Below are 19,470 nucleotides of genomic sequence, written 5' to 3'. Positions count from 1 at the left end.
CTGTAAGGATTCCACCAAAGCAGGTACTAGGACCATTATTTGTGTATAATTTTTTTAAAGACTAGATGATTTCCTATTATAGAAAAGTTGTAAAGTTAAGCTTTTTTGAAAACCATAGAATGATCTCCCATCAAGATTTATGAATTTAAGGCAATTGTCCTGTTGATTGGTTGCAGAAAAGATGCAGCATAGTTCTTATCAAACTCACATCCCCAAAAAAAGTATTTTTGTGTCAGAAATGGTAAAAAGCAAGGGTTTCACATTGTAGTAACAACACAGATACCTGTAAAGGTTAAATTTAGAAAACATTTTTTTAGCAGCAGAGTAAATCACTGTGGCTCTAAATTTTGACCTATTTCTAGTAAAACTGAGCCACCATTACCAAATGAAAATGCAAACATATTTGTACTTCGAGTATTTCACATAAGGCACAAGTCCATTTCATTGTGTTTAGAGAAAGGGAATAAATAAACTTTGCGCAACGTAGCCTTACTCTTTCACTGATAGCGAGCATGCTCTCTCTTCTGAATTGATGTCCTAATTTTTTACTGACTTACTTAATTTCCCTGAGCTTAGTTTTCCAAGAAATGGTAAAATGTACCAGCATAGGGCAGTAGTTTGCTACTGAGTATTATGCTGCTCATTAACTACACTGAATTTAAAAAACACAGCTGCCTTGTCACGTTTAATAGGTTTCTGCCTAGATTCAAATAACTTCACGTTTCGTAACTACTTGCCTTTGTGCAATTGCTGTGTTACTTTGTTCTTTTACACATCCCTTTTATGCATTCAGATCTCAATCCAGGACACCATCCAAGCAGAGTTAAATAGTGTACTGCATAAAAGTAAACCGAGTGTTAGGCGCTGAGCAGCCCTTGACTGCGTTACTGGCACCGGGGAGTGGAGCTGACCGCTGTCCACTGCAGCACGAACGGCACCGGGCAGGCGGGGCCGGTGCCGACGGCCTTCCCACCGCCCCGGGGCCGGTACTGACGGCCTTCCCACCGCCCCGAGGCCGAAGAAGGTAGAGGGCGCCCGTCCCCGCTCACCATTCAGAGGCGGGTGCCCCCTCCTCCGGCCAGCCTCCTCCTTGAGGGCTCGGCCATCAATCACCCCCGTCGGCTCCCTCCTCCTGCCGCCCCGCCCGCCGGAGGGTGAGAGGCGGCACCGGCACCACGCGAGGGGCGGCCCTGGCACCACGCGAGGGGCGGCCGCGCCGCTGGTGCCTCTCTCGGTCCGGCCGCCGCCTCATCTGCCGACCCGCACGGCCGCTCCCGCCGCCGCCATCATGAGCGCAGATCCCGTTGTCTTCGTCTCCGCCGCCAGGACCGCCGTCGGTGAGGGACACTGCAGGGCCGGGTGGCCGGTGTGCCCCCAGGGGCCGGGCCGGGCCGGGTGGTGGGTACCCCCACCCCTTTTCCCCCTACCCTGCCTTAGTCGGGTGGCTCCCACGCCACACCCTCCCCCCGACTCGCTCCCGGGGCCGGTGCTGAGCGCTTTTCCTCTATGTCCGCCCAGGCTCCTTCAACGGCAGCCTGTCCGCCCTGCCAGCCCATGAGCTGGGGGCCACCGTCATCCGGGAGGTGCTGCGGCGGGCCGGGCTGGCCCCCGAGGAGGTGTCGGAGGTGATCCTGGGGCAGGTCCTCACCGCAGGTAAGTTGGAGGGCGGCGGCAGAATGGTGCCGGGCGGGCTTTTCCTCTCCGCGGCCACGAACCTCCCCAGTTTCCCCGCTGGAACGGCTCAGGCCTGGCGTTCCGGAATATTGTTCCTTGCCGTGAAGAAGACGGTTCACTAACAAAGGCCTTGAGCGGCATCCTGGCCGCTTGTCCGTATGCTTCGGGTGACCACAGAACAGTAGTGGTTGGAAGGGATCTCTGGGGACTGTATAGTCCAACGCCCTGCTAAAGCCCCTTTACCTAGCGCAGGTGGCACAGGATTGCATCCACGTGGGTTTTGAGTATCTCCAGAGGAGACTCCACAACCTCTGTGGGCAGCCTGTGCGCTGTCACCCCTAAAGTGAAGTTTTTGCCTCTCGTCGTCTCAGTGGGCACCACTGAAAAGAGTCTGGCTCCATCCTCCTGACACCCGCCCCCTATAACCATTAATAAGATCCAGACCCGTTGCTGGGTTTTTTGGGAAGGATGTGGTGGGGGATTTGTTTGTTGTTTGTTGTTTTTTTTAATCCATGGTGTATGTGTCAAAGTCAGTTTCTGTGTTACAGCATCCCTTATCTCAAATTGGTCATCTCCTTGTGAATTCAGCGCCTAAGTAATGATAAATGAGATTTTTAAGAGCAAGGTCTGCATTTGCATTTAGCTGCAAGACTGACCTGAGAGATCTGAGATGCTGCTTGCTTAGAGACACATATTTTGATTTAACGAAAATGCAGCTGATAGGGATTTGTTTGTTTTGAACAATCCCCTACTTTTTCCGAGGTAATGTTTAATCTGCAGAGTCATAGGGCAGGTTTGTATTTTAAAGATGGAGGAAGAAAATAAAGCAAAGAAATAGTTTCATCTTACTTAAAGCTGATCCAGATTACTGTATATTTTTATCTTCCCGAATCATCTGTTCTTATCTGTTTCTTTGCATACAAAGAGCCACTTTGGCCTGGGGAGATGCAGATGAAGAATGTTTTCTTTGAATACAGTGTTCTTACTCTCTCCATCAGGATTGCAACAAAGAATGGAAGCTTTCGGGACTGTCTTGCATAATTGTGCTCTTGGTTTCCATAGGAGCTTTTAGGGAAAGCTGTCCATTCATGATGTACTGGAGATGTCAAAAAGAAACCCCTTGGCAAGTAGCCAAATCAGCACTCACCTTAACACACTCATCAGGCTAGTGCTCATTTGAAGCTGATGCTTCCTCTGACCTGACATCAAAAGCAGAGTTGCTGATATAAAACTATCAGTGGCAAGTTCCTGATCATGTAGATATTTTCTTGATCAACAAGATAAATGAGGTGTTACTGAGCTCCTGTTTACTGATGACCAGGGGGAACTTCTCTCTGTCTCCCAGCTGGAAGTGGAAGTGAGCTCTAAATTTCGGTGGAAACGGGGTATCTGTTGTGAAAAGTGATGAGGATGACATTTATTTTCTAAGAACAAAGGAAAAACACTGCCTGTCCCTGCAGGTGCTGGCCAGAACCCTGTCCGGCAGGCGAGCGTTGCTGCGGGAATCCCTTACTCTGTGCCTGCCTGGAGCTGCCAGATGATCTGCGGGTCAGGCCTGAAAGCGATATGCCTGGCTGCTCAGTCCATTCTGACAGGAGACTCCAGCATCGTGGTCGCAGGAGGCATGGAGAGCATGAGCAAAGTAAAGCCAATAATTGCACTCTCATTGTGCTGACTTACTGGGAGCAAATAGCATTAAGTTATGTTGAAACCCTGTATTTCTGGGCTAACACGCCGGAGGCAGGTTGAAAGAGCAGCATCAGTGTCTGCACTTGGGAATTAGTTTGGAATCATAGGATTACAGAAACCTTTTTGATTGGAAAACACCTTCTAAGGTCGTCAAGTCCTACCCTTAACACAGCACTACCAAGTTCATATGCAACAATTGACCTCGGTAGTTTTCTTTTTTAAAAAAGCAGCTGATAGTGTAGCTACTGAACAGGTGCCATGCAAACACATACCATATTAAAATTCCATTTTAATTTCCGTCTATCTTGGTTGTGGTCAATTACTTGCTTGTGATGGCTGGCAACAGACAGGTTTTTTTGTGTTGCAAGAGACCCAAAGAAGGAATAATTTGAAGCGTTTTTGTTCAGTGAACAATCTGAGCTGTGAAGGGAAGCAAAAGACTTTCACTTCAAGATGTTCAGCCCAAGGCTGTATCGAGGGATGCTGCTGAGCTGCAGATCCCCTAATGAGGGAGTGGCCTCTTCTGCCAGAAACCACTGAGAGCAGACTGGTAGGATAAGGGACCCATGGCTTTATGTCCCCAGGCACGATTGATCTGATTTGTGGAGAGAAAACATGTGGTGCTTGGTTATCTGCTGCCAGGGAAATGCCATGGGCAAACAGAGCATGGCATCTGGCAGACTGGAGGGAGAGATGGAGCAGGCAGCTAGGGAGACTGCCAGGATTTGGGGTAGCTACCTGCAGCTGCAAGGTGGGGCTCTGTCTACTCACCTGTCTGGCTGTGCACCAGATAGAAAACATGTAAATCCTTTCAAAATACCTTTTTGCAGGCTCCTCATGCCATTCACATGCGAGCTGGGGTGAGGATGGGAGAGGCTTCCTTGCAGGACACTATAATCCTTGATGGCCTGACAGATGCTTTTTATCAGTATCATATGGGCATAACAGGTAAGTGGTGACAGTCCAGAAAATGAAGGGGTTAACTGGGAAGGGGGGGAAGAATTCACTGATAGAAAATTTCACAAATCTGAAGTTCCACGTGAGGTGTTTCAAAGCTGTCCCTAAGTTACAGTTGTGAAAAAAGAAAGAAATCCCTAATATTAAAAGGCATCAAAGGCATTTTCTGCTTTATAAAGCTACCAGGCTTAATTGAGCTAATCTCACGGCATCTCTTTTACATCTGAGAAATATAGTTTGATTTCAGTAAAAGTAAACAAAATAATCCCTGTCTGTAAGAGAAGCATTCAGCAGCACAGACTTACAGTGAGGGAGAATTATGTGAAGTTTACTGGAATACACATGGTTCTGCAACTTCAAGTTATTGCATCCTGGATTGGATACTCAGCTAACTGCTTTTTCAGACTCTGCTTATGAAGCAGACTAAGTGCAGAACTGTTCCCACCTCTGAAGTATCTGTAATGAGATCTGAGCATAATAATCTGGAGGAGCAGTAAACTATAAAAGCTTGTTTGCATTTGTACTTAATTTGATGTAATATCTGGCAGAAGAACCTGCACAGAAATTTTCACCCTGAAAAGAAAATGTAGTAGAGAATCATGAGCAAACAAAATGAGGAAATTGGAATGAAAGCCACCTAACTAGCTTAGCTGTAACAAACTTTAGTGACTACTTTTGTGCTTACAGTTTTACAGCTTAAAGTTTTAGCTTTTCCTGATAACATGTTGCATTTTGTTCCAATTTCAGCTGAAAATGTGGCCAGTCAGTGGCAAGTCAGCAGAGGTGAACAAGACCAACTTGCTGTAGAGTCACAAAAGAGGGCAGAGGCAGCACAGAAAGCTGGCTATTTTACTAAAGAAATCATTCCAGTTCTTGTACCTTCTAAAAAAGGTAGGTGTGCATGGATAACGAGAGCTGATTTAAAAGAAAAAAGTTGTTTTCTGCTATGTCTGCTATGGTCAGTGGATGGCTTCCCAGTTACACAGCCTTTTGTGTAAACTGTTCTGTAAGCCTGGAGCTTATTGCTCTCTTTGGTTATTTTTTAAATGTAGCTCTCTGCAAATACTACTCCTATCTGTTTTATTTGGGATGGAATTACTGCCCAGGCAAACCACTGATTTAATATAGATTTGGACATGGTACCAAAATCAGTAGTTTCATTTTGTTAAGAGTTCTGCTGCACCAAGCAGACATGTTGAGCTGGCCAGCCTTACCAAGATAGTAGTAAAATACACAGTGACAATAATTAGTGTAGCTAGTTTATTAACTGTGACAAGTTACATATATTAGGTATGTTTCTCTTTCTGTCGAGCAGGGAATTCCCTGAGCCCCTTGTGAAGTAGATGCAAAAAATGAATTCTCCAAACAGAAGTCAAGATTCAGTTGTTCAGCATCTGCATTGAATAGACCCTGTGGGAAATGCGCTGGCTTTAGGCTGGTGACACATTAACGAAGAGCTTTCCTCATACCAGTTTAGGTAATAGTATTTAATGGCACTTGACTACTCTTTGCTAGGGACAGCAAGAACAAGGTCTGCTTTTGTACAGCTAGACAGTATTTTATACTGTTAGTATTTGTGTCAGAAAGCTCATCTGTCCATCCTGTTAGAAGCAGCTGGATGGAGCTTTGGCAAATTGCACTGAGTTGGCAGCTGTCTCTGACAGAATGGCTTGTTGGTAAAAGGAGCATGGCATGGCATGGCATTCCCATCAGCCTGCTGTGTGTGGCAGATTCCTGTTGTGAGATTTGTGTGTGATTAGACTTTCTTGTGAGTAATAATGCCCTGGTTTTAGGTCCTATAGAAGTTAAGACAGATGAACACCCTCGACATGGGAGCAGCTTGGAAACAATGGCAAAGTTGAAGCCCTGTTTCCTGACAGATGGAACTGGAACAGTGACTGCAGCTAATGCATCAGGTTGGTCCATCTAGCTAAAACTGACATGGGAAAGAACAGAAGCTGCTTGTGGCTCAATGCAGGGGCTCTGTGATGCTGTGTAGTTACTGCTGAATGTATTTTGCAGTATTTGGCAACACATTTGACAGAATAGTAGAAATCCAGTATAACTGTGGTGGAAGATTTCTTTAGAGATGAGCTGGCTTCTGCTTGCTTGCTTTCTATGAGGCAATACAAGTGTTTGGACTGTACCAGCAATTATTGATAGGTTGGAAAAAAAAGAAAGCATATCTTTTTAAAACTGGGTGTCTAGTGGATCCTAATACTGCAGATCTAGAGAAAGAAAATGTGACAATTCTTGTTTGAAGGTCCTGCTCCTGCGGGGACTAATTCTTCTGCCACAGGCAGCTTTGAAACTTTGTCCTTGTTCTGCCTCTTTTGAAGTCTACCTAATAAATCTGATGAGCTCCTTTTCAAATTGCGTTTCAACTCTTCCACCTACAGCTTTCTCAATAGAAATCACAAACCTGTCACATTTACAGCAACATAGATGTTTTAAGTGTTTGTGTCAGAGGTCAGACTTGGTTTACATGAAAAAAAAGTACTGATCTAAACCACTGAAAGATTTGCAGTTTTTTGTTTTATCAAGGTTGTAAACTTAACCAAGCAGGAATAGGTGTTAGAGTAAAAGCCAGAAAACCTCCAAAATACATCAAAGTTGTCATTCCACAGGTTTAAATGATGGAGCTGCAGCTGTAATTCTGATGAAGAAATCTGAAGCTGCTAGAAGAGGTCTTACCCCTTTGGCTCAAATTGTATCTTGGGCTCAGACAGGTGTAGATCCATCTATAATGGGAGTGGGACCCATTTCAGCAATAAAGCAAGCTGTAAGTAACCTGTCAGCCTGTCTGTCTATCGATCTATCTATCCATCCATCTCTCTATCCATCTATCCGTATTATTTAATCATTTATCCATCTACACTACTATTTAAAATACCTTGCTTGTAATCACGTTTGATTTTCTGGCCATGTCTTGTTTTTTCTATATTCTAAGGACAACTTAGTAGAAAAAGAATGAACTAAGTGAAAACCAGGTTTAAAATAGCAGAGAGTATGGAAGACTTACCTGTTGGAAATAAATAAATAAATGTATAGATGTATGAATGAAGTTCAGAAATAAGGTCATCAGGTTTGTGAAAGGCCACATAGATAACCTGGGAGGAGATGTGTATAGTATCCTAATTTGGGGATGATTTGTTTCTGCCACAATGCAGTTCTTTGGCTGTGTCTGTCCAGGTTGATTTTTGTGTTTTGGTTTGCTCTGCAAAAGGCTTGGAGCATGCAAATTTGGATCCTTTCAGATGAAACCGAACAAGAACATGCACTTCAGAACTACATTTAGCATGTTCAGACCATCAATGCATTCACTGATGCACTCTTGCATTCAGTCCACGGGGCAAGGTTCTCAAATAAAAAGCCATGAGTGAGCAGCCCCTGTGGCACCACACTTCTTGGTAATACAGACATAGCCTATGGCAAACACAGCTGGTCATTTGTTAAAACTGAGCTATGAAACTGAGATAGAGAAAGAGCTCTTGTATAGCTGATAGGAAAGTATTTGCTTTAGTATTCCATCTTAATTTTATGTATACTTTGTAAAGGCCTTATTTCATTAATCTCTGGAATATTCTGGCAAAGCAGAAGTGTAACCTAAATTCACCCAAGCTCTGTAGCTTTTAATGGGAAAATCAGAACTGTAATGGTGAAGCTTTTTTTTATCAGATCTTAAACTATTCTTCTTAGTCAAAAATGCTGCAAATATATACATTGCACATTTTTAGTTTAAATTGTAGAACAGATAACTGGTATTTAACAATACCTATAATTTTAGAGGTACTCTGAAAAAGGGTGTGCTATTCAATGTAAGCTTTGTGCTATATCAAACACTTCACTCCCCTCATATATTATCAGTTGGTCTCTTCTGAATTTTCTAGTAGCTCCTTATAGTCAGAGAATGACTAGGCCACGTATTTTAGTCTTGCAACAACACGGTAAATCTGGAAAAGGTAAGACTTTTTCCAGAAGGTGAATGGTTTCTGTACTGTCTGTAATATCTAGCAGAAAGTGGCCCTCTTCTTTGACTATAGATTTGGAGGTGCACCAGCCTGGTTACCTGGTTGTGAAATTTCATTGCTGCAGATGATTCTGCTGATAAAACATTGCTGTTAGTGAAGTAAAAATGTAAATATGTGAAACATGCCTAAGCCTGCATCCAGGGAGGCAATTTCACCACAAGAGTTTCTCTGGTGAAAAGGAGCCAAAGCCATCTTCCACAACTGCTGCCTCTGAAAAGCTCAAGTGTCAATCTGCAATTTAAAGACAGGGAGAATTAGCTTTTGACACCCATTGCTAATGGTCACTTCACTATTTTCTGTGTAAAAATCTGTACCAAGCATAGAATCTTCTGCAATCAGCCTTATGTCCTGAAGGACTTGGATTTTAATCTGTTAAAACCTACTTCAGAAAACTGCTTAAGAGCACCACATACAGATTGATTCCCACCATTGCACCACTGCCATTAGTGTTTAAAATCACAATTTTTTTTTAAAAGCAGCCACTGTGTTACACGACATTGCACTGATTTTGCTGACACTGAAATTTTGTCAGTTGTTTTCAAGAATTCTATTACCAACCCTAGCTGTAAGAACTCATTTCCTTCAACATTTTAGAAGTGGTGGCTTCAAATCATGCTATTTAAGTCTGATGGAAAGCTTCTTCTGATGCTTACAAAACCGTGAAAGATAATAAAGCCTCCTCTTCTTTCCTCAGATTAACAAGGCCAGCTGGACTCTGGAACAAGTTGACCTCTTCGAAATTAATGAAGCCTTTGCATCTGTATCTGTTGCAATAGCTAAGGAACTGAAAGTAAATCTAGAAAAGGTAACAAAGGCATACTTTGCCTCCTGTGATGCAAATTTGAGCCTTTCTGTGAATCTGGATTGTATTTCAAAGAGGAGAAGGGTGATCTTGCAATCACTGCCTTCAGCAAAAAAGGATGGGAACCCAGCAGGCATTTCCTTAAACTGCTCAGCTGCAGGCTAGCTTTGCTAGCAGGCACCTTGTTGCCCAACTGATGAGGCTGCAGGAGTGGATTTGCATGCAGCTCTAGGTAATGGCTTGAGCTTACCCGTAATTAACTTCAGACTCTAATCTTTGAACAAACTGGAAGTCTGTTTACCACCATCTTCTTCCAATGCATGGCAAAAAACAATGCAGGTATTACTCTTTCCTCCCTGAATTCACCTCAATTATCACCTTAATTATCTGTAAAGGTGGCCCCTTATCAGAAGACATAGTAACTTTAAACAGCTGCTGCATCTGTGTTCAACTTCCCCTTCAAATGTCAGTGGCAGTTTCAGGCTTACTCACACTTCAAGGACTGTATCCAGAAAAGTCATACGTGCTGAAACTCAACTAAGGTGGTAAAATGATTTCTTAACCTTCTAGTATTGGCTTTTCTTTTTCAGGTTAATATCCAAGGTGGAGCAATTGCTCTTGGCCACCCTCTTGGTGCCTCTGGCTGTCGTATCCTTGTTACTCTTCTTCACGCACTGGAGCGAACAGGTGGAAAGCGCGGTGTTGCTGCTCTCTGCATAGGAGGGGGAATGGGAATAGCCATGTGTGTTGAGAGATGAATGTGAATGAAGGAATGGCTAGTGCCACCTAGCTTTGAAACAGTTTACTAATAAATTTCTAATCATGGAGCTTACATTTGTTTTGCCTAAAATTAAGTAAGCTTACTTTATTACAGTTGCCACTCTGTGCCTTGACAAGACTAGCGGCTACTGCTGGTACTCAAGTTGTTAACACAAAATAGAGCTTAAGTTCTCAACATAATCTCACCCTCCCTTTCAAAAATTAATTTGTTCACAAGAAAATAGCAGCAGCATTCAATGACTTTCTTTATTAACATTTTGGTTACAAGAATGGGAAGTGTAAGTCAGAGAAACATAAATAAAACCTAAGTTAGTCTTCAAGTGCTCCAGAGTGAACTGCATCCTCATAGCACCCTCTCTCTTCTTTAGTTTCAGGGTGCAGTTTAATAAGATCATCAATTCGAAGAATAGTAATTGCAGCTTCTGTTGCAAACTTTAGGCTCTTAGTTTTGACCATGGTTGGCTCAAAGACACCAGCTTGCTTGTTATCACGAGGTTTTCCATTGATCAAGTCAAGACCAATCCTGCAAAGAAGAAATACTGTCAGAGAGGCAGAAGAAGTAGAAATATAGATGGCAGTATGCTGTTAAGTATTACTAGATCCTATTGACATAAAGACTGAACAGTGCTCAGTGATAACCTAAACCCTTTACATATAGATTATGGTTCAGTAACAGGCAGAACAATTTTCCATCCAAGTCACCAGCCCCACTTCATTTTTATTTGCCTTTCTGCAAATAGATCCTTACCATTTCAGATTTTTGCGATCTGGGTTAACTTGAGCCTCGTTGTGGAATGCTCTCAGCTTTGCAACAAGATCTGTCGCATCTTGAGCAGCGTTTACTGCCAATGTATTTGGAATTATTAAGAGGGATCTTGCAAATTCTGCTATTGCAAGTTGTTCGCGTGATCCCTAGAAAGAGGAGAAAGTTTTAAAACAAATTACTGCAAAATTACTGCAAAATACTGAAAAAAACACCCATGATCAAGAATGTCCACAGCAGATAAGGGGTTTGAGATGCAAAGCCTATCTTTAGGCCAATAAAACACAGTTTAATTATCAGGGTAAGAGTAACTCATATCCTCCATTTCAAAGAAGCATCTTGCATTCTGTAAGATGATTAGGTTTTCATGAACCACAGAACTGACTTCTAGTAGAAGAAAATTCACATTGTTGGAGTCTAACACATACACACTGTTACTTCTTCACACAAGACTTACCATGCTGGTGGCATAATTTTCAAGGTATATTGAAAGTGCTGCCTCTACAGCACCACCACCTGGGACAACAGACTTGGATTCCAACACCCTTTTAACAACACAGAGAGCATCATGTATAGACCGCTCCATTTCATCGCACATGAAGTCGTTAGCTCCTCGCAAGATAATTGATGCTGAAGTACGAGCCTTTGTACTAGGGGAAAAAAGTCAGAAGTCAGCACTTAACAGAAAATAAGAATAATCTCTTCTTTCTGAAATTTTTATTGTAAAGCTAAGTTCAGTTGAACCACATTCTTTCAGTCTTAAAATCTGAACATTGCTGCTATGCACCCTTTCAGGATAAGTACATTGTAACTTACTGAGTCAGTATTTTAAGTTCTTACATACAAGAACCTAGGTTTCATTTCAGTCTTTTAGGGAAAGCTACCTGGCAAGAGCATGTCAGACAACATACTTTCCCATCAAATAAGCCTACAGGAAGTAAACACCGAGAAGGGATACTGAAAGAGTGGAAAACTTAGTATCCAAGTACTTGTTGAACTTGGATACTTGTATCCAAGTACTTCAGTCACAAATTGATGATAAAGTCTTCAGGTAACAGTGGAATTCCAGCAGTGGAATATGGTAAACTGTCTACCATGTGTGTTGACAGTTAAGAACTGATGCTCTTCTTCACTATTAAAAACCAAACCTTAAAAAAACCCAGACCAACCTTTAAAACATGCCCCATTTTATACTAACAAGCAGATGACTGACTGAATGAAACCAGCAAAAGTACACCCTGTCTTCCACTATGAACGGTAACATCTACCTTGCAGCTCCTTATTCAGATGGGAGCTACTGTGGTGGCACCTATTTCCCTTTTTTGTCTGTACAGAGAAGCCAGTGTGACTGTTCTGCTAAAAGACAGGTAGAAGAACTTGGTATAGATGTTCTACGAATGTCTCTAGCAATTTAATGAATTTTATGGTAAATTTTAGAAAAAGTGTTTATGAACAAAATTTTAGGTAGTCTATCTAGCAATGTGATAGACACACAATATGTTTGATGAAACAAGTGTATAGCCTGAGCAGAAGAGATTCTATACTGATAGTTTCACCTCTAGTTTGCAGTGGATTTGTACACACTTTCCCACATGTCTAACTACTTGTACTATTGAGATAGCATGTAAGTAAATACATGGGATTTAATCTCTAACTTATTAGAAAGTATAGAGAAAAGAGTATTTTCAAAAGGAGCCTTACTTTTTGATTAAAATCAGCTCATCATCGCAGATTCTCTCTTGAATCACCTCTTCTGCTTGTCCCAGCATTAACGCCTCAAAACTCTCCTCACCTTCAAGGTTTGCAAGGGTTGAACATATGGTTGCTTTAACAAACAAAAAAGTGAAATTAGCATTTGATTCAAGCACATCCTTTGCCAACTTCCCAGAACAGGCATACAGAAAGAAAACCAGAAACTGAAAACAGCAATAAAAGCAGCTTAAACAGATTTTTCTTAAATTCAACTGCACCTCTAATTCTCAGGTAACAATTCAATATTCCACATTTATAATTGATACTGTTCTTTTTGCTCAAATTCTACAGTACTTGCTTTCCCACAGCTAGCACAAGTTTTAGATATTTTAGGCATTTTTAGATCTACATACCTCCAGATGCCTTAGCAATCCGCTTAAGGTCCTTTTTAACCACTCTTCGTACTGCCATAGCACCAGCATCAACAAAGTATTTCAGACACATATCATCAATACCACCAGTGGTGAGAATGACATTGGCACCAGTAGCCAAAATCTTCTGGATCCGTTCTTTGGTAATATCTGATTCTCTACAAATATAAAGTTCAAAAAATGAGTTTAGAAGTCTGCAATCACGATCCGTCAACTCATTTCCTGAAATCTTAATGCAGAGCACTCCAAGAATGAAACCACTGCTTGGATTTCTCAAAAACTCACTGAATACCAGTTCTACCTCCAGAAGAAGACTTCTACCGTTAATATTTGGTATTGTTGGGAAGCATTAAGATTTAAAACATTTTTACTTCTTGCACTCAACCAAAATTACACTGGGACACCTCACCTGACAAGACCAAAACAAGCCTGTGAAAGCCCACTACTGTCTCAGTTACTCAAGCTTCTACACACCTCTGCCTTATCTGGTCCAGCTTCTCAGGGTCTGAGATAACAACCTGAACACCAAGCTTCATTTTTGCTTTCTGCAGGCTGAAGTCAAGGCATGCAATCTTTGCATTAACTATTCTCTTGGTCATACCTGTTGAGAGAATAAGAAAAATTGTCAAACTGTGTTAACAGAACATGGAAATGTTACCATTATGCTACTTTCAGATTTCTATTCAGTTTGATTCTCTGCCTCCAGTTTTCCCTCATGCAGAAAAATGCTAACAAAGACTTTTAAAAATTAAAAAAAAACTCTACTATAATCTGTTACATTTTTACAGACCTCTTCCCCAAAAGATTAGTAACAATGACAAGCTAACCCATCAGTCACAAATCCTTTAGGTTCACAGAATTAGAGAACTGTCACAGTTGGAAAAGACCTGTTAAGATCACCCTGTCCAACTGTCAACACTGCTCCCCCCCAAATAAATAAAAGACATATTATCAATATCTGTTATCACCCTGTCCACTAAAGCATGTCCTGCGATGCCTCATTTACATGGTTTTTAAGTATTTCCAGGGATGGTGATTCCACACAAACCCCTCCTCCAGGCAGCCCATTCCACTGTCTAATTACTCTCTCTAAACCTCCCCTGGTGCAACTTCAGACCATTTCCTCTAGTCCTATTTTGAGAGGAGAGGTCAGTACCCACCTCCCTACAACCTCCTTTCAGGTAGTCATAGAGAGCAGTAAGATCTCTCTCTCTCTCTTGGCCTCTTCTTCTCCAGACTAAAAATTTCCAATTCCCTCAGCCTCCCCTCATTAGGTTACCTAATGACAACACAGCTCTGCAAAATGTAAGTGTCCTACAAACTTGATGCTGGCTGCTCACAGGAGAGGTTTTTATGTTCCAGAACATCACAATGTTGCCATGTTGATGGCAAGATGGGGAAACTCCAGTAATTTACTAACAGTCTGGTTCAATAGTAGCTAGCAGACACTAGCCTATACATCAGGGGTAAAGTGCTAAGGTTTGTTTTCTTGTTTAATTGCTGCAGAATTGACAACCCACCTGACTTGAAAATGTCAGTAAGAAGATCCATGCAGAAAGACTAAGAGGACTGAGCTCATACAAAGGCTTTACAAACCATAGTGTGTTCTTACCCTGTGAGCCCACCACACAGTTCAGAGCGTAACCATTCACAAGTATGCTCTCTTTCTGGCTGCGGCCGTGTGCCTTCAGAACATTAACCGAGTTGATTGGGTACCGAGCCTGACCCTTCTGGTCTGTGTATTTAACTGCCAGAGCAGCATCCACCACCATGTTAGCAAAGAAATCACCATCACTAAAATTCTGTTAAGGTTAAAACTGAAAAAGAAACTAGTATTGTACTTAGGAAGAAAACCAAAACTCACTGACAGTGCTCAAATTAACCGTCAAAAATTACTTAAAGAAGAAAACATCTCCCCACCCCCCCAAAAAAAATCAAACTCCAGAAAGGGATGGAAGTTCTAGGTTTTTTACTCTTTTCTTTAGGAATGCGTAATTCTTAAAGCTGAACCACAGGAAAGAAACTCATCTGGACAGCCCAGTGTGATCCCTTCATTTTATGCACCTTTTGTTTCTTAACAAAAATATTTATCTCATGGTTGGCCTGCATTCCCTTGTTTGCAGAAAGACTAAAAATGCAAGCATTTCTATGGCTACAAAGTTCAATGCAACCTTCTTTCTTCTAGTCCAACTTTGTGACTTCTGTACTACACTCATTCACCCAGTTCCCTATCTGGTACCACTAGCACATGATAAGGACACAACACATTGTCAAAGCTACTGTGATGTGCCTAACCAGATTTAAATACATTTGAAGAGCCTGAACATGATTTCCCATTCCAGATAATAATCTGAAACATTTTGCACACCCCTTTTGAAAACAACAGCTTGAATACTTCATTGATAAAAAACTGCTGCAAAGGAAAGTAGCCCAGCTCCTCAAGCTCTCCAATCCATCAGTCTTACAGTAAAAAATTGACCAAGTTAAAGGATACATTCCTATAATTTTAGAGGACATTGATGTTTTAGCAGCATTAATTAGGCATTCCCTGCCCAATTCATCTGTGTTTATAATAAGATTTTCATTGATGTAGCGAACTGCTTCCCTGTAAAATAAAGAAAATTCTGGTAAAGAATCCCACCCCCCGAAAGACAAAAATCTTCAGCAGTCCTAAGTGTTATCTCAAAGAACAGAGGAATAAAATCCACTCATGTTCTAGAACGGTAAGATGCTATTTTTATATGAGACTACAGAAATTCCAATTAAACTAAACAAAAAACCCAAAACCAACATGCCCAAAACACACCCTACCAAAATAACTGTATTCACTTTTCACTGAGAAGTCTGTATTAATGCATCCACAAATAAAGACATGAACAAAACACATACAGCTATTGTACCTTAAAAATGCAATAAACTTCAACTGTATTAGTTACTTACTTGCATGCAAGTCGGTATCCACCAATAATGGAGGTAGGATGAATTTTCTGCTTCACTAACTCATCTGCATTTTTTAGAAGTTCTGCTGCAATAATTACCTGTTCGAAATACAAACATTGAATACCTGTACAACATACAAGCACAACCTGTTGCCACTAAGTGGAAAGTAAAATCATACAGTTGGGACAGTGTATATTCAGTGGAAATAAGTACTTGCAACCCAAATGATAAATTGTTTCTGACATCAGGTCAGAATTCTGCAATTCTGCACCTGCCTCCAAGCTCTCAAAACTCTCAGGCAAGATTTCAGCACTCAGCATCCTGATTTGTCTAACACTTTTAACTTCTCATGGTTGTTAAAAATTAAAAACCTTAATTCAGACTCTATCCTTAACCTTCAAGAAAGGAAAAAACATATAGTGAAATAGCAGTAAGCAGATTTCATTCCAGAGACAGCTGCATATGGAAACTAGAATCTCTAAAAAACCCACAAGTCTAATGTCTTTATTCTGTAATCTGAAAAAAACCTGTTTGTATTCATTCAACTGCAAGGTTTTTCATTCTATTTACCTGATGACACATGAACCAACAGCTGCATTGATTTTTGCTGTATTTGCTTGTAAACTTTCTACGTACCACTGAGGTTGTCCCATCACCAACTTCTTTGTCTTGCAAGTCTGCCAGCTCACAAAGAACTTTTGCAGCAGGGTGTTCTACTTCTAGCAGTTTCAGAATGGTTGCACCATCATTAGTAATGGTTACGTCCTAATTTTCAGAAATAGGATCAAATGTCAATAGAAGTTCTCTATTATGTTTCTACTGTTGTCTTTCATACTGTTTATGCAAAAAGAAAGTTCAACTATTCTTAACAAAATGTCTATAAAATAACTATTCATACCAAACGGTTACTGCTGCTTTTTGTGGAGTCCCATTCTAACAGAAATGTTCCCAGTGCAAAATCTACAGTTAATTTTTACCAGAGAAGTTTTTATGTTACAGAAACTTAAAATGTTTTGTACCTACTAGATAAGCAGTAGTACAGTGACTACAGTACACAGTATTTTATTACAGTGGCATGTAAAATAGCAAACTTTCCTCATTTGCTTGATATATTAAAAAAATTAAATAAGAAATATTGCTTTTAAATTGTTATGGGATTAGCTGAATTAGCTTTTGTTACTTCTCCTAACATAGAGACTAGGATAGACAAGTCAACACCACCACATGGTGATATTCATTCCTCTGAATTTGGCCAACATTTCCAAGTGGCCACAAGAACTTAAATATAAGAAGGAGAAAACTGTGCCATATAAACTACAGAACTAGATTAAACTCAAATGATGTTGCATTTACTGATACTAAATTTTACAACAGTTCTCCCCCTGCCACTTCTGAGAGCCACAGAAAAAAAACAGGTATCTGCACATCAGACTTATGAAGCACACTAAGTGGAAGCACTTTTGAACAGAAATACAAGTCCTCCTGATGTTTCTTCAAGAAAGCTTACTTACCCCAATATCATCCACCAACATCTTATCCAGACCAACTGGCCCAAGGGAACTCTTCACAATGTTGGCAATAGCAGATGCAGCAGTGACTGAACATAGGAAAACAAACAAACAAAAAATTACTTTCCAACTTAAGGATGACACACGTTCAAAAGAAAACACACCAAGAACCCAATATTCAGAAATCTGGGATAAAATGACCTGATTTAGGATTAGGTGTCAGCCTAGCTAAGCTACCAATAGCATGCTGCTACTAAAAAATAAAATCTGTGCCAAACCTTACTTCTAAGCTTTTCTCTCCAAGCTTGTTCATATTATCTGGTAAAACTAAATGAGCAGAAAAAGCATCATTTTCTGCTGACTTGCAAGGACACTACCATGGTCAGAAGAGCAGTGGTAGTAGCTCAGCAAAACACATCTTTTTGCGCTCCCCCCTATGTCTGTGACTGAAACAAAACATTTGTTCAGTAACTACATCAAGAAGTAAAAAATGATCTTTTACTGACTACTGCAATCACATGAAACCTGTAACACAGTGCCTTGTTAAAAGATGTTCTGCCAACTTCATATAGGAAAAAGATACAATCAACCTTTTTCCTTCAGACCGTGGCAAGCTTTTCTCTATCCCACAAGCATAGCCACTTTATCTGGAAATTGAAAAAGTGGTAGTATAATGGGAAAAGTGACCTACACCGTTTATAGCTACTTTTTTTTGTTGTTTTGGAGCAATGGCACTTTTATGAACGCCACAATGGTTGTATCATCAAAGTCGCCATTACTGTATCTCAGTGATTAAGGTAAGTTTCAGCCTAACTGTTTTGCTTAAAATATCACTAGAACTGCGCAATCATCAAGAAGGCCCGTTTTCAACTTCTTCCTTTGTCTTTTACCTACTCAGGAACTGAGAGAACAACCACGGAATTTGCAGCCTTTTCCCCAGACTTGAGATAAAACCCGAAAAAACGTGGTTTTGGCAGCTACACTTAGGGGCGCTCATCTGGAGGACAGTCCCCACTTTCCGAAGCAGGTTATTTCCACGTACTGGAAAGCAGCTGAGCTTCCCCAGCCGCCCCCTTCCCTTTCCTACCCAGGAACTGCAGGGTTGGCGGGCTAATACCCCACGAACTCGAGGTGGGATTAGGCTCAGCTCCCGTTACCAGCTCCCCCACTCCCCAAGAAAGAAAGACACGGCATCTCTTCGCCACCGCTCCCAGTGGCGAATTTTCCTCTCCTCGTGGAGCCTATAGACAAGGACTAGTGACACCCCCCATCCTCCCGGAGGCAACGACCCGAGACTGAGAGAACGTGGCGGCAAGGCGAGGGCCTTCCATAAGGCGGTGGGGGGGCAGAACCGAGTCAGCACATGGCGGCCGCGCCATATTACCTCCTCCTTGCCCCTCCCTCCCTTCCCCCTCGCTCATGAAGCCCCCCCGCCGGCAGCGCGTTCCCGTTACCGTTTTGCGTGCGGATCGTATCTCCGCTGGTCCGGTCGCCGAAAACAGCCAGAGGTCCCTCCATCGCCGCCATCTTCCCGCCCCACCGCAGCGCCGGACGGAGAAGGGAAGGAAAGCGCGGAGCCGCGGAACAGCCAGCGGGGGGCAAAGAATGCTGGGTACAGACACTCCCCCGCCCCGGCAGGGGATGCAGAGAGCGGGGACAGCCCCGCGCACCGGAGGGGCGGGACCCAACCCCGACTGCCCAAATCCGGAGGCGCGGTGCCTCCCAGCCTGAAGCCGCGATTGGTGCCTGAGGTTGAACAAAGGCGCCAGGCGGAGGGAGGGGCAGGGCGGTTTCCAGCAGCTTCTAGAAGGAAGAAGGTCCAGAGGCGCTGCCGTGCGCTATTCTCCGCGTCCCCGAGTTAGGGGGTGGGCTCTGCTGCTGCCGGCAGTCCCCCCCGCACCCTGTGAGGGCTCAAAGCTTCGGCTCCCCGGCAACGGTTCGGGGTTTGTAAGAGTGCGGGGTATCGCCCGTCTCCCACAGCCGCTTTTGCCTGATTCAGTAAGAATTAGAATCGGACGGGTTGGAAAGGACCTCTGAGATCATCAAGTCCAACCCTTGATTCACTGCCGCCGTGGTTACCAGACCATGGCAATGAGTGCCACATCAGTGTCTCAAAAACCTCCAGGGATGGAGAATCCACCACTGCCCTGGGCAGGCCTTTCCAGTGCCTGATTACACTCTCCTTTAAGAATTTCTTTGTAAT

The 19,470-nt window shown here is 42.4% G+C and overlaps 2 protein-coding genes and 1 non-coding gene across 3 annotated transcripts; 1 reads left to right on the top strand and 2 right to left on the bottom strand.

Annotated features, from left to right (window-relative positions):
- The first annotated feature begins 1,151 nt into the window (after positions 1-1,151).
- Positions 1,152-9,985, top strand: ACAT2 (acetyl-CoA acetyltransferase 2). Its single transcript, XM_071740489.1, has 9 exons — positions 1,152-1,337; positions 1,519-1,653; positions 3,135-3,316; positions 4,194-4,311; positions 5,068-5,211; positions 6,114-6,236; positions 6,948-7,102; positions 9,046-9,156; positions 9,744-9,985. Exons 1-9 carry the CDS (start codon positions 1,289-1,291, stop codon positions 9,909-9,911), a joined length of 1,185 nt encoding a protein of 394 aa, XP_071596590.1. The 5' UTR covers positions 1,152-1,288; the 3' UTR covers positions 9,912-9,985.
- Positions 9,986-10,154: 169 nt separating this feature from the next.
- Positions 10,155-18,889, bottom strand: TCP1 (t-complex 1). The gene is made up of 12 exons (XM_071740488.1): positions 18,722-18,889; positions 17,271-17,356; positions 16,396-16,524; positions 15,760-15,857; positions 15,314-15,424; positions 14,432-14,613; positions 13,294-13,420; positions 12,802-12,977; positions 12,398-12,521; positions 11,154-11,346; positions 10,682-10,845; positions 10,155-10,456 (listed from the first exon to the last, which is right to left on the bottom strand). The coding sequence occupies exons 1-12, from the start codon at positions 18,792-18,794 to the stop codon at positions 10,243-10,245; spliced, it is 1,677 nt and encodes a 558-aa protein (XP_071596589.1). The 5' UTR covers positions 18,795-18,889; the 3' UTR covers positions 10,155-10,242.
- On the bottom strand, positions 17,812-17,948 carry LOC139795616 (small nucleolar RNA SNORA29). Its single transcript, XR_011725603.1, has one exon. It is a non-coding gene; the product is annotated as a small nucleolar RNA SNORA29 (small nucleolar RNA).
- Positions 18,890-19,470: the final 581 nt, after the last annotated feature.

The sequence above is a fragment of the Heliangelus exortis genome, chromosome 3 (genome assembly GCF_036169615.1).
Source record: "Heliangelus exortis chromosome 3, bHelExo1.hap1, whole genome shotgun sequence".
NCBI classification, from domain to species: domain Eukaryota; kingdom Metazoa; phylum Chordata; class Aves; order Apodiformes; family Trochilidae; genus Heliangelus; species Heliangelus exortis.
This window is presented reverse-complemented; position numbering and strand designations above follow the sequence as displayed.